The 14,364-nt window shown below is 36.6% G+C and overlaps 1 protein-coding gene across 1 annotated transcript; it reads left to right on the top strand.

Moving 5' to 3' along the window:
• Positions 1-9,956: 9,956 nt before the first annotated feature.
• On the top strand, positions 9,957-14,136 carry LOC104401107 (selenocysteine insertion sequence-binding protein 2-like; the record flags this gene model as incomplete). Its single annotated transcript, XM_010019296.1, has 6 exons — positions 9,957-10,135; positions 11,497-11,821; positions 12,370-12,505; positions 12,940-13,169; positions 13,254-13,278; positions 14,021-14,136. Coding segments are annotated over 6 exons (1,011 nt in total), but the record flags the coding sequence as incomplete, so codon positions are not given.
• Positions 14,137-14,364: the final 228 nt, after the last annotated feature.

Raw genomic sequence — 14,364 nt, 5'->3', positions numbered from 1 at the left:
GCTGCCGGGGTGGGCTGTGGAGCGGGCAGCTCCCGTCTGCGTTCGCAAAGGGGTGCGCAGGTCTGACTCGGCCTGTGCCCTTCCTATTCCTTCAGGCTTTGTTTCAAGCTTAGGCAATAATTGCAGTTAGTGACATCTGATTTAAACTTGCCTGGTCACTAGAAGAGACTTTTACGGGCTTCCCGAGGACTTTGCAATATGGGAGATGTGTCACTCTTGTCGAGATACTGCGAATTTAAGGTTGAAATTCTTGGTGTTGGGACGTAGCCGTTGGTCGCAGCTGGTTAGCTGAGAAGGACGGAGTTGGGTATAGCTCACTAATCCTACAAGTTGCTATTTTTTTCCCCTCGATGTTTAAGTTGGCTTTGTGAAGGTAATCTGTTTGAGTTATTCTTAAGACTTCTCAAACTATAGTTAGGAAGAAGCTTAAGCTGGGACTTCAGAGATCATACGGTTTGTTACATATATGCAATAAAATGTTTCATCATCAGGAGATCATTCTAAAAGGTGTATCTGAAATGAATGTTACCATCCGTAACAACCTGATCTTATGTTAAGCTTTGTTTCCACAGAATGTGTTGAAAATTAATGAATTACTGTTTGTTTGTTTGGTTTTTGGTTTTGTTTTGTTTTGTTTTTTTTGTAGTTTTTAGCTTTGGTATCTCCAGGGGTTCTAATAGTTGGGTTTATAAATAAAATAACACAAGCTCCTGTAGCAAAGTAGATACTGAGTAATAATGCACTCTGTGAAGGTATATTGCCTTTCATTTTGTACATATGTCTAAGGAAGTTAGTGAACAGCGTATCTTATTACAGTATGGACCCACTGTGTCTTTCTTACTAAACCTTCTCATGTGAAAATTACTTTAAATTCACTTTTTCTCATCCTTTCTTATTTACCTTCATATAGAACTGATCTTATTCTGTAAAATTAACATTAACCTTTTTTGCTTTAAAATCCTGTGTTTAAGGTTTTAAGTGTGCTCTCTTTTCTCCCCTCCCTCCCCCGATTCATCTGTAATTAGTACTGCAGTACACTTGTGAAATATTTATTCCTTGTTGCTTGAGCTCTTCATTACTGGAGGCTCACACACATGCCCCTCTCAAACCATTCTCTTTGTATTTGTTGGAAATAGCTCATGAAAACTGAGAATCATTGTGTTATTCATAGTGTAAAGTGTTGACTCTGTCTGATTAGCTTAACTAAGTCCAGTATTTCAACTTGGAGGTGTATGTAAGCTCTTTGAAGCAAGAACCATCTTATTTATTCTGTTTGCAGTATATCTAGTCCTGTTGGTTCCTTATTCACTAGTAAGGCTTCTAGGCAGACAAATAATTAATACCTGATGAGTTTCTAAAATGATTCAACTATCTTACTGCTTTTGTCTCCTCATTATACAGTAGCATCTTGATTAGGAGATCCCTAAATGCTTTGGGTTTGAACCTTTTATGCTGTAAGAATTGAATGTAATCTCCTTTTCCTGTGTATTTGATAAGGTTGCATAAGTTTTGGGTGCTGTTCCATCTTTTCTTTGATATGGGCTCCTTTCAGCACCTGTATTGCATGGCATCTGATATATGAATATTAAAGCGTGCAGGAGTGTGTTAACAGTGCTTACACTCCTCTCCTTTCCCACGAATATTCTTTCAGCCACAGTATGGCAACTGTGCATGCTGATTTGGAATCACTACTGGGGAATTACAGTATGGAGTAGGATTACTGTAGTATATTATACTATTTCAAGAGTAAAGGGAGATGGCAAATGCTTTTGAGGGAATGTATTTGAACAGTGTTTTGTGGTGTTGGCTCAGTAAATCCGTATGAGATGCCATGCACCAAGAATATTTGGACACCTAAACGACAAAAGGCTTTAGATTGCCCTTCAGGTTTCTTTTACCTAAATCCTGGTGTGACTTTGCCTGTTACAATATACTCAGTGATATTTTAACAGCTGCCATAGAAGAAAACATAGTCATGTTGTTTAAAAACAATTATTTTATGATAGGATGTGTTCTGATTTTTGTGGTGGGTGTGGAAGTTTACTTTTGTCTACACCAGGACCATAACTGTTCCCATTAAAAAGTGTATGGGTTTCAGCAGTTAAATGTAGGTTATATACCTACAAGAGATAGAACTTGCCACATGAGCTCTGGCACTTCTTCTGTTAGAGCTGACTGTGATAGAAAACTAAAGAGAAACAACTTGCACTTTCCCCTCTCAAAGACAATGCTGTGCTCTGATTTTTCTCTGTGTTAACACATGTGTCTTGCCCTGTGATTAAGACAATTCCATTAGTGCAGTTGAGAAATCAGGTGAAGTTGCAAAATCAGTGACCTGTGTTTTGTGTTAGTGTTGCTTAAAGACAGCCTGTTCTACTTGCCTCTACTATTCTTGACCATTCGACAGTTGGCTTGATGATATGCTTATCATAGAAATAGCACTAGTTCTGTATTTTGTGCTATTTATCCCATGCAATTTCCTTTGGAGTTTCTTACCCACGGCAGTATTTTCAACTGAGGCAAACTGGAAAAGGTCAGTTTTCCTGTGCTGTGCATTTTGTGTGGGCTTTTTCTCTTGAACCTTGAAAATGCTGAAGAACTTAGGGTTTGTGAGTTTTGAATTATCTTATTAGAGAATATGTTCTCCAGTGAATTTGGATGTTATGATATATATGAACATCTTTTTGATCAAATGTATTTATCCTTGACTAGCTTGTGGAGATGAGGAAGCTGATTTACATGAATGGTTTCTATTAATACTTTTAGTACGTAAGCCACAAAGCATTCAAATATTAGTACTTCATATTGGTAGTGTGAGGTTTTTAAGTTTGTGTGTACTGTTGAATGCTGTAAACTAAGGCGAGGAGTAGCCTCTTGGTGGCCTTTTTAAATCTTTGGATGAGCTTTGTAACTGTAAACATTAAATTTTACCACCACCACCCTTTTTTTTTTCCTAGACTATTCTGGGTTTGAGTTTAAACATGGCAACTTGTCATGTTGTGTCACTTACCAATTTCTACATATACATAAAAATTTTTATACTTAGCTTTGTTACATACTGAGCGTGGTACTTTCTTCTGTGAAAGGGAAGAGAATTATGCATGGGTCTCTTATTATGAGCTGGGGGGAAAGGGAAAGACTAACTTCATGGAGTATTTACTTTAAGTGTTGTGTTGAAATTACTGTGTTTAAGCTAAATAGGGAGGATTAAATTTTGAGCTTTGTTAAATGGCCTGCTGCTGGTGTTTCCAGTTGGACTGCATATTTACCATTCCTTAAGTATTGCCACTTAGAAGCAACTAATTATAGAAACAGTGACTTCCATATTTGTCAAGTTTCTCTTAAAATAGAGGAAATGTGACCTGTCTTACTACTAAAATGACTTTTAAATTGCAAAATCCAAAATTCAGAAGTGGAATTGTTCCTCTAAACACAGAAGAGTTTGGAGCTATGTTTTTTATTGTACAGTTGTGATGAGACTTCTTGTTTCCAGACTTTGAGACAGCAAAGCAGCTGATTTTATTATAGCCCTCTGAAATGTGGCATCTGTGTCTATTTTCTCACCCTGTAAATGGCAAGATTGATATCCAAGTGTTCTTTTCTGAGAGAGCAAGCTGACAGAGATCCTATTTAATGGAAAATGCTGCATGACATTAAGCTACAATGAACAAAAACTTTTCTAAGATTAAACATACAGTGCTATAACTATAGGACAAAGTTTACCAGTCTGTTCCTGCTTGTGTCATCTTCTGTCTTTGCAGCTGTTGATGACTACAGTAGCTTTTATATAGGAAACAAAGGATCACTTCAGTATATATGCTGTCTTGCAAGAGTTGTAATTGTTGGACTGAAATATGTAATGAGCTACTGCAAAACATTTTGTAAATTGAAACTAGGCATATCTACAAAAGAGACTTCTGTAAAAGTCTTGGTTTCTTTTGAAGGGGTGTGTTTCCATTAATAGGCAACTGATTGAAAATCTGGTGTTTCAGCATGACTTAAAGTTTATATTTAGAATTGAGTTTGGTTATGAAAGATAGATTCTATTAAAGCTTTGTTTAGCTTTGTGATGTGAAAGGTTGAATAAACATGAAAAAGCTGCATTCCAAAATAAAGCTTGGTCTTGCAACATTTTCAGTGTTTGCCTTTAGATTGCCTGATCAAAACTATACACTACTCTATTAACTATTTAGGTTCTGACCCTGCACTTACTGTTGTCAGTGGCAAAGCACTAATTTCTTAGTGGATGTGGGCTAGAATAAATCTTATTACTGTGAGTGCAATTAGAGCATAAGTTAATATCACAAGTGCTGTGTTTGTAAGGATTAGGGAAAGTGTGGAAACCTTCCCTCAAATCCTTTAGTGCTTAACAAATTTTTCTTGTCTAACCTTTTGCTTGCTTGTGATTACAACCCAGTAGCATGGTCAGTCTTGCTGGTTCTCTTCATTTGCGCTTGTCACTCCGTTTGTACTGTGTGGATGAAATCTTAGGGGAATTGTGTTTATACATATTTGCAAGTGCTTTGTTTATGCACTTAGTATTTACTTCTGAAACAAAATGCTGTTTAAAAGGATCTCATCTCTTATTCCGAAGTTTACTTCAGTTGTCACTGATTGCATTTTCCATTGAGTCTTAGGCATGTTAACATGGTATTTAAAAAACCAAACCCAACAACAACTGTTTTGTTTGGCATCATTATTTCTATATGTGCCAAAGAAACACAGAGGCAACCTGTTAAAAGAAATAAAAAGTCTCTGTTGGAGATACTTTTTGCTTGTCCAGTGCAATCAGAAATTAGCAGCACCTTTACTTACTACTTAATTGATTATTATTTTATTTTGCCTTTTGTTTCACTTTCTCTTCTTACACTATTAAGGAAATATTATGTCTGTTCTGACAACTTATTACGAGCCAGGAGACCTAAAATGCCATTCATAAAAAGAGAAGTTACTCTGCTGTCTTTCTTCACTGATCCTTCCTCCCAGCTGAGTGAAGGAGAGTCCTGAAAAAAATCTGCTCAGATGACTTTGGGCAAATTACTTGGTGTTGCTGTTTTGTTTCCTTCACATGTCAGATGAAACCACTAACCATCTGTGAAAAGTACTGAAATGGCTGGGTAATCACATTGGAGAGTTAATTCTGTTTATGTTTTGGTTTGGTTCCTGACTTGGTGCGTTTGCTTCCCCTTTTTGCTTTCAAGTTAATAAAGTTTCCTGTCCTCATCTGAAGATGCATCCTATGTAAAAAGGAACTTCTACGTATTTTAGAGGGACTGGTAAGATACTATAAGGAAGCAATATGTTCAAGTTAATTTGTTTAGCTGGTAATACACTTGAGCTGTCTTTTTTTACCCTGAAGTGGAAACGGGGACTTGTTTCATGAAATGTATCAGTTGTGCTGAGGATTGCTTACATTATGCTTCCAGAATGATTTTGAAACACCTGTATTAAGGTTTTTAAGTCTTTAGTTGCTGCTCTGGTGAGTTAGCGCATTTTTTTAGATATATATATTTATATACACACCACACACACGTAATGCCTGCAGAACAAATTGCAAAATTTAAAACAGAGCTTTACTTTAAATTATTCTTTTTGCTGAAACAAGTTTCTTGGAAGCATTAAAAAAAACCAAACCCAAACCTTCTCGAACTGACCCAACCTGTAGGTGCAGATTAAATTGCACAAGAAAACTGTGCTTAAGATATAAGGCATGTAAAAGATTTCTGAAATGCAGTTTCAATGCCTTTAAATAACAGACCTATTGAAGTTCTGTAGGCAAAAAAAGAAATTAACTTTCAAATACACCCATATGTGTTTATGATTACAGGATATGCTGTATCTTTATTTTACCACTACAGGTAAGCTATGTATGTTATGAGCTGTACAGAAAATGGTAATTAAATACATCAGCCAATTACTCTGTCATAGCAATAGTTAATCATTACATGTTTTAGAAGAGACCAGGCAACAGGAAAGGAAACATTAAGGTTGTTCTCCTTTGGGCATCCCAGAGTTGTTTGAACCTAGCAAAATCAAGCAGAAGAAATCAAATGAAATTTTCCTAAACTTGTAAAATTACATAAGAGTTGGGGGTTTTTTGTTTTGTGGGTTTTTTGTGGGGTTGGGAGGGGGGATTATTAATTATTAATTTAAATAAAAACAACAAAACAAAACCAAAATATAATAATCCTATTTTTACTATAAAGATTAAAATAAATTAAATTCCATCCAAAATACTTAAATGGAAAAGTAAGGTAGGGATTTTCTTTGCAAATTGACAAGAATTACTTTGCTATGGCAGCCTTGCTGATGGAAGAGATTTGGCTCCTGCTTTGATCAATTGTATCTCCTTTTGATACTTTATATGAAAGACTGTTCTCAGATCATACTAACAAGTGATGGCATAATACAATATCACAAAAAACATTGTAATGAGACCCTTCTGCAAGTGACTCGCCATTAAGGAATGATATTTGTATTTCCACGTCAGTTCTGCAGAATAACATAGAGAAAGAGCAGATAGACGGGAAAGACCTTTAAAATAGGGAATCTTGTCCCAACCTCAATCACAAATAAAATGTTTTGACTATTTTCCAAGCCAGCACTAAAGTGGTTTATAATTAGTATCTTGGTGAAAGTTCACTTGACATGTTGCTGGGAGATACTGACCAGCAGATTTAGGAATAGTTGTTTGAAAGTTTTCAGAGCTTCATGAAGAACACCTTATTTATAAAGCACTTACCCAGGTTTTACTCTTGAATTCTTTATGGATGAGACAGCCTAGGTGTATTCCTTTAACGTTTATGCCATGCAGCTCTGTAGGGCAGCCCACAGCTGAATCTATTCTTAAACAAATATTTTTGCCTTGCAATCTTGAAATAGCATGAAGAAAAACCCTTTTACTTTTCTGGGAGGGATTTCAGTGTCGGTATTTCTGTTATGTGTAAGTGTATGTAAGCACTAGAGGGTTTTTTTAGTTAGTTATTTAATGGAAAGTGTTTATCATCATGGTGCTGTGTATGGAGGAGAATGCCTTGGAGTTTTGCATAGGAGTGGGTGAGTCACCAGCAGCGGAGGGATGTGCCTGAGGTCAGAGGAAGTTCTGTGTAGAGCAGTGTGTTTGAGTTGTGTTGCCGAAGTTCAGTGCTGCCACTGAACCTGCACTGTAGCTCGTACTCTGTATGTCACTTCAGGACTTCAACAAGATTTAATATATTTAATATTAAGGTGATCGTTCCACTGTAATGCAGACCTTGTTGCACAGCAGCTAGTGATAGTTTCGTATTGGTGCTTGTAGCCATAACCATTTTCACAGCAGTCATTAATAACCACTTTTTTGGCAAGGATAGTATGTCTTGTCACTTACTAAGATGTACCTTTTCCTCCTCTGCCACTCTAGTTCTACTTTTGTCCTTTCATTTATTTATTTAGATGTTTCATTTTCCTCTCTCGATTGCTGCTGAAACTTCAGGTCTCTTATGCTACAGTTTTATCTGTAAATGACTGATGTTCTTACTAAATAAGCATATCAAAGAAGAGACTCATTTTGTTGGAAGGGATGTTTCTGCTTCCCCAGCATGCTTTGACAAGCCCAAAGTCAGAGAAGCCTCTCAAGAAATGGTTAAAAATAATAATGGACTTTCTACTTCACAATTTTTGCTTCCCACCCCCTCTTTTTGTATAATTTTTTTGAATTCTCAGTCCAATTATACCAAGCTTTGCCCTTGGTCACTGTGGCTTGCAGAACATCTTACCATCAAAGTTGTTAAGGATGTAACTTTGATCTCAAGTTAATACTTGCAGACATCCTGCAGACAACTGTCTCCTATCCTAAATGGCATTTCACTTGGAAAGCTTCTGACTGTGTTTATGAAGTTCATTTTTTAGTGAGGTGCACAGTATTTGGAAAAAGTGAGTGATGTTTAAATAAAATTATTTGTTTACAGGAAACAACTAGTGGTGAAATTTGAGCTAATACTGTAGGTAACACTGCATAAAATCGCATGGAAGTATGAATTGGCAAATTTGATAATGGAAGGGTAAAAATAAAAACGGAGGCAGACACTTTGTGTATAATAACACTTTTTATAGGAAAAGTTTGATTTCTACTTGTACTAGTCATCCAAATAGTTGCCACAGAATGACCATCTTTGCAATTAGCTGGTTTGAATGTCATGTTTGGAGCTGAAAAGAATGGATTGAGCAAAACTTTTGGTTTAATTTTCAAACTTGGCATGGAATTCTAATACTGTTGTCATAAGTAATCTGTATTGAAAATACTTCTGGTAGTTCTGATGTTTTAATAGTGGATATAATACATGAAATTTAGGGAGTTTTTACAGTGTCAACTACGGGTGTTGGGTTTTTTCCCCTTCCTCTTCTGAAGAGTATGTGACAGCAAAGTACTTAAATACCAGTTGGTTTTCAACTTGTTTGGTGAATTGCAGTGTAACTCATGGTCTTAGTAATTTACTTGATGATATTCTACCTTTTGCTTAGTAAGTAAATTTTCTCGTATGTAAGCATGTCAGACTAACTAAACAAAGATCCAATACTTTGCATGAGTGGGTCTTGACCTCACTTTGTCTAGTTCATGCTGATATATTTAAATACCTACTCATCAAGTAAAAGTAGCTTTTCTTACTCACTGGGACAGCTGTATTTTCAAAACGTTTCTTGGGCTTACCGCTCCACCTCCATGCTGCTAAATAAATACAGGATCTTGCTTAAAAGAAATAAATGTTGGGCTTTTATATAGATTCAGATAGTGGACAGGAAGGATGCCTCTGGATGCGCTGAGCAAGGGCATGGGCTGAGAAGTGTGTGGTAGACACAGGACTACTAGCTATGATATTTTCAAAGCTTCCATTGTTTAACTGTTTCTGCTTATGTGGACATTCTACAGGTAGTGGCAAGGATATAAGGCTGTCCTCAGCATATCAAACTGTCAGGCTCTTCTTTTGTAGAATAGGAGCATGATCTTGTCCAGTTTATGCACTGCCTTTGGAATGCTTTTAGACAAATGGAAGGAAAAGTTTCTGGAATCCTCGCCTCCTTTAGAAAGAATTGTCTTAGAAATTGATATTCAGTGAGATACTAATGTGAGACAAGTATAATTAAGCTGAGAACTTTGTACAAAAAAAGCTGCTTTTTGGCTGAATGTAACTTAAAATGGAATACAGAATTTAAGAGTACTTTGTACTGAAGAGAAATTTTCATTGTTTAGGTTCCAGCTATTCTGTACAAGACAAAAAGTGTGGGTAAAAACACCATATAAGCTTTTGAGGATACCTTCTGGATTGGGAGAGATACTTTTATTTGAAAGCAGTCTTTAAATTGCTTTCTAAAACTTAATTTGTAAGCAGTCTTTAATGCCTTCATGGCAAAATATATTCTTAGCACTTTAACATATGTTAGAATTGTGCAGATGGAATGTGTGTGTGGGGTGGTTCTGTGGTACACCATCTATTTCAGTAGTAAACCTATGGTTTACTGATGAAAAATCTTTTTTATAATTGCCTAGGAACATGGTCAGATTTGTAGAGCAGGCCAGGCATTACTATATCTTCCATATGTTGATTTCACTTTTGAAAGTCTCCAGAACTGTACTCCACCTACAGTGCTAATTTGATTTCTTTCTGTGCTCAGACTAGTGTATCCTCTGCAAGATGTGAACTTCAGTCCCTTTGAAATTAATTAGTGTTTGCACTTTGAAATGTAAAGGTTAATACAAATGCTAAATGTTGGTGATCTGTATTATACCCTGTGATGGGAAGGATGTAATAAGCACTTGCCAACTGGTTTACGCCTCTTTTCAGTTTACTGCAGAAATCCTGTGGTCTTGTCATCCATTTGCTTGCTATTTGTGGTACATACTGTACAATATTAAACATCTAAATTTTCCCAATCAATCTATGATTGTATTTAATGAAGTTGTTGTTTCTATTTTCTTCAAGAATGTCAAGCTGTCAGCTGAAGTAGAACCATTTATTCCTCAGAAGAAGGGTCCAGAAACACTAATGATCCCAATGGCGCTCCCTAATGACAGTGGAGGAATTAACAGCATGGAACCAACTCCTATCCCTAGCTACCTGATCACTTGCTATCCATTTGTACAGGAAAACCAACCCAATAGGTAATAAATAGTTCTGTTCTTCATGCAAGATGATGTGGTTTTAAATGAGTTTAAACTTTTAGTAGACTTGAGAGGAGTGAGTGAGCATATTCATTCTGTTCACTGTATTTAATTTTGTGACTGTTCATGGATGAGGGTGAAGTTTCTCTGTCTCTGATCTTTTTTACTTACTTCCATAACTCTACTTTTCTCTATTCATACTCTTTGCAGTTTTTCTTACCCTGGCTACAGAGGTCTGGTACAAATCCCTCACGAAGTCATCTGCTGTGCTCTTCCATCCTTTAGGGCAGTCAGTAGGTCTGTGCCTGAATCTCTGATGCTGAAGCAAGGCTCCATGTGTCTAACTTGGATCCTGCCATGGCAAAACAGTATGCAGCTGACAGTTGTGTTGTGTAGCTGTGTCCAGGGTTGTTTTTTAGCATAAGCAGTTACAATACATTTTGTTTGGGAACTCCTTTATTCTAACCCACATGCTCTCTATCCTTACCCAAATGGGTATTCACTAAATGCACAACTTCAATATAAATAATCAACTCTGAAGGCATAAATTATTATTGCTGTTTGGTTTTGAAAAATGTACTCAGTGTTTGCTTAAGACAGCACTTCAATGCTGCTGTACTTGAATATGTAAGAACAAAAATAATCCTTTAGCAACTGCCTACTGCTGATCTATAAAATTATCCTTACCTTTTCTTACTCTTTCTTTAATATTCTGGCCTCTCCATTTCTCATGTAGATTTCCTGGTCTTGGGAATTTGAAGAGGGAGAGAGAGACTTGGGTGTATAGTTTCCAAGGGATTCTTCTAGTAGTATGCTGTATCACAAATAAACACAGGAAGAAGTCTATGTACTTGGTTTCAGTAGGAAGGTCGTAAATACCTTTTTTCGTGTGTGCTGCTTAAGGCTTGCATTTTCATAGGAATTCTGAACAAGGGTGACTTGGCAACTTAACATACTCAAGTACTTGACCCTGTGTTGGCTAATGAATGACACCCTTCCATGTGTCTGCTAGCTTACCTTGTGTAAACTTCTGGGTATCTACTTCGGTTGTATTATTGAAATTGTAAAGGGACCAAAGTACTTGTGAAAAGAAATGCCTACATTTTATTTAATATTGGAAATTTAATAAACTTCTACAAATGCAAGATCGACAAAGATACTTGTTTTGCACTTGAATGTAATGTGGGCTCATGAATCAATTAATCAGCATCTTGAAGTCCTAACAAATTTAAGTTTGGTTATTGAAAGCTAAGAGCTCATGAAACAAATGAGCTGAGGTTGGTTGTTTTCTGTAAGGAGGTGGTAGAGATCGAGAGAGAAAAATCTTACTGAGCAGTTGCCTTTCCTTTTGATTTTTACAGACAGTTTCCATTATACAACAATGACATCAGATGGCAGCAACCCAGCCCAAATCCTGCAGGACCATACCTTGCTTATCCTATAATATCTGCGCAACCTCCTGTTTCTACAGAATATACATATTATCAGCTGATGCCAGCACCATGTGCTCAGGTCATGGGTTTCTATCATCCTTTCCCTGCCCCCTATTCTGCACCCTTTCAAACAGCAAATGCTGTAAATACAGTTACTACAGAATGCACTGAGCGTCCCAACCCATCGGGCCAGGTCTTTCCGTTATCCAGTCAGCGAAGCAGAAGCAGTAACCGGGGACCAGTCATACAAAAAGTAAGTCTGTTTTTTAACAGGGTAAGTAAAACTGCATAGAGAAAATACCTTTGCCCAGGAAGCATGCATCTTATTTCAGTAAGAAATGAAATAAGTAAGAACAGGTATGGCAGTAGTATCAGTGGAAGGAAAGGTGGGCAGGAAAGGTATTAATCAGGCAATAGCAAAATTCTGCCTACAGAGATATTTAGTGGTAAAGTACTTGGTGAACTTATAAAGCCTGCAAGTATAATATGGGGAACTCCCACTGTCTCTCTGCTAGTTTGGTATTAACTGAGAATTACTTCATTAGAGAACAAAGGCAGTGTACCCATACCTTCTTTACCTTTTTTTTTTTTTTTTTTTAAATATATTTCCACTTTATAAAAACCAGTTCATTCAGAAAATATTGCAAAGAAGACTGATATTTTTATTAATACTTCCCTTAACCTTTTTTGGTTTTAAACATGTGGCTTCTGTAGAGAGCATTAGAACTTTCAGTTGCCTTATTTACAACTGTGAAGTCAAATAATATGACTTGTGTGTATGTGGCTAATCTTTTAAAACAGCAACAGCAGTTACAGATGCACATAAAAAATAAACGGCCTCCAGTGAAAAATGTTGCCACTCAAAAGGAGACCAGTTCTTCAGGTCCTGAGAACAGATCAAAGATCGTTTTGTTGGTTGATGCATCACAGCAAACAGGTAATGCTTTTTTGTGTTCTGGGTGTATGAAATTGCTAGTACTACATGTCAGTCACCATCCTTCCTAAAAGAAGGTGGCTCTGGTTTAGATGTGGCTTTTAAGAGAAAACTTTGTGGATCAAAAATATAATGAAAATGTGCTGATAGTTGTAGAGACCTACCCAGTCTGTTGCATTGTAGTGTTACAATGATAAGGTACTCCCGCGGAGATTGCTTTTCCCCTGTCAAAAGCAGACTCTTTGTGAAGGAGTTGATTGTTATTAATAGTTATATCTAGACATAATATGTTCAAATACAACACTGGTTTTGATTTTATTAGGAGATTGTTGTCATGTGCAGAGACTTTGGCTTTCCCTATTTTTTATGGTGTGTAGGTTTTTCATGTCCTTTAACAATTCCTGCACAAGTAATTTATTTATTTTTTTTTCTTGCAGACTTCCCTTCGGATATAGCCAATAAGTCACTTTCTGAGAGCGCCTCTACAATGCTTTGGAAATCAAAAGGCAGGCGCAGAAGAACCTCTCACCCTGCTGCAGAGTCCTCTAGTGAACAGGGTGCAAGTGAAGCAGACATTGACAGTGACAGTGGCTATTGTAGCCCTAAGCATGGCAATAACCAGGCTGCAGCCATGACTTCAAGAAATACAGATTCTTGTGCAATGAATGTACGTAAACATAACTGAATGACTTAACTACGTTTTTTTCCTACAAACTAATAAAATTACTAAAAACTCTTCTTTCCTTTTCAGGTTGTAGAACCATCAATAAGTACAAGTAAGTGTTGTCTTAGCTCATGAGCTGTTTACGATTTAGCTGGGTCACTTGTATTTATTTTGCTTTACAGTTTGCTAGGAATCATCTTTTGATCTGCTTCCAGCATGCTACTCTGATTGATGCGATACTTCTGAAGATATGTCTTTACTGTGATTTCCACCACCTCCAACAAGGCCCCAGTTATTTGTTGAATGAATGACTGTATAAGTAGCTATCACTAATGATTTGTCATCAGCTGCTTTTAAAGAATCAAAGAAAGACAGAGACTCCAATGGAAGCATTCAGATGAAGATGTGCTTCTGTTGTGTTTTATCCTCAAGCTTCCTTACTGTGTGAGACTGAAGTTCGTATCTGGGTAGAAATAGGGTTGAAGACTTTTCAATTCTCTATTTGAGAAGTACTCATACTTTTATAGAAGCTTTAAATAAGTATGGTAACATGAACAAACATTTTTAGTCTGGGCTGCTAGTAGCAACTGGACCCAAATCAGTATGAATGTGAACCTGATGTTTCCTTTGTCTGACTGCTTCCTGATGATCAGTTGTTGGCAGTAAGACTTTCATAATGCTTCTAATGTCTAGATAGAGCTGCAGAAGTAAGTCTTGTCAGAGGAGAATTAGACTTTCTCAGTGAACTTTATTTGTGTTGAAATTGTGTTCCTGGCTCTGATGGCATGTGTATTGTTATGGTGGGTACTATCATACTAATTAATTTTTTCAATGATGGCACTTCTCTTTTTCAGCTGGTATAAGTTGGACTAATGTAAATTCCCAGGCAACTCAAAAAAAACCTTGGATTGAAAAAACTCAGACATTTTCTAGAGGTGGAAGACAAGCTGAGCAAAGAAATAGTGCACAGGTATGTTGCTAATGGTTCTAAAATCCTAGTATTCAGTTTCTTGTAATATGTGAAAATAAGGAATTTTAAATGCATTATAAAATTAAGATACAAAGAATAGTTAATGAAAATGATGAATGAAAATTGTAGAAATTCAACCTGAAAGTTCAGTTGCACATTTCTACCTTGCATGTTTCTTCAGATGGCACTATATCATTTATATATATATATATGTATGTGTATATATAT

The sequence above is a fragment of the Nestor notabilis genome, unplaced genomic scaffold (genome assembly GCF_000696875.1).
Source record: "Nestor notabilis isolate BGI_N333 unplaced genomic scaffold, ASM69687v1 Scaffold34217, whole genome shotgun sequence".
In the NCBI taxonomy this organism is placed as follows: domain Eukaryota; kingdom Metazoa; phylum Chordata; class Aves; order Psittaciformes; family Psittacidae; genus Nestor; species Nestor notabilis.
Note: the sequence above shows the minus strand (reverse complement) of the source record. Positions and strands in the feature narration are given on the sequence as shown.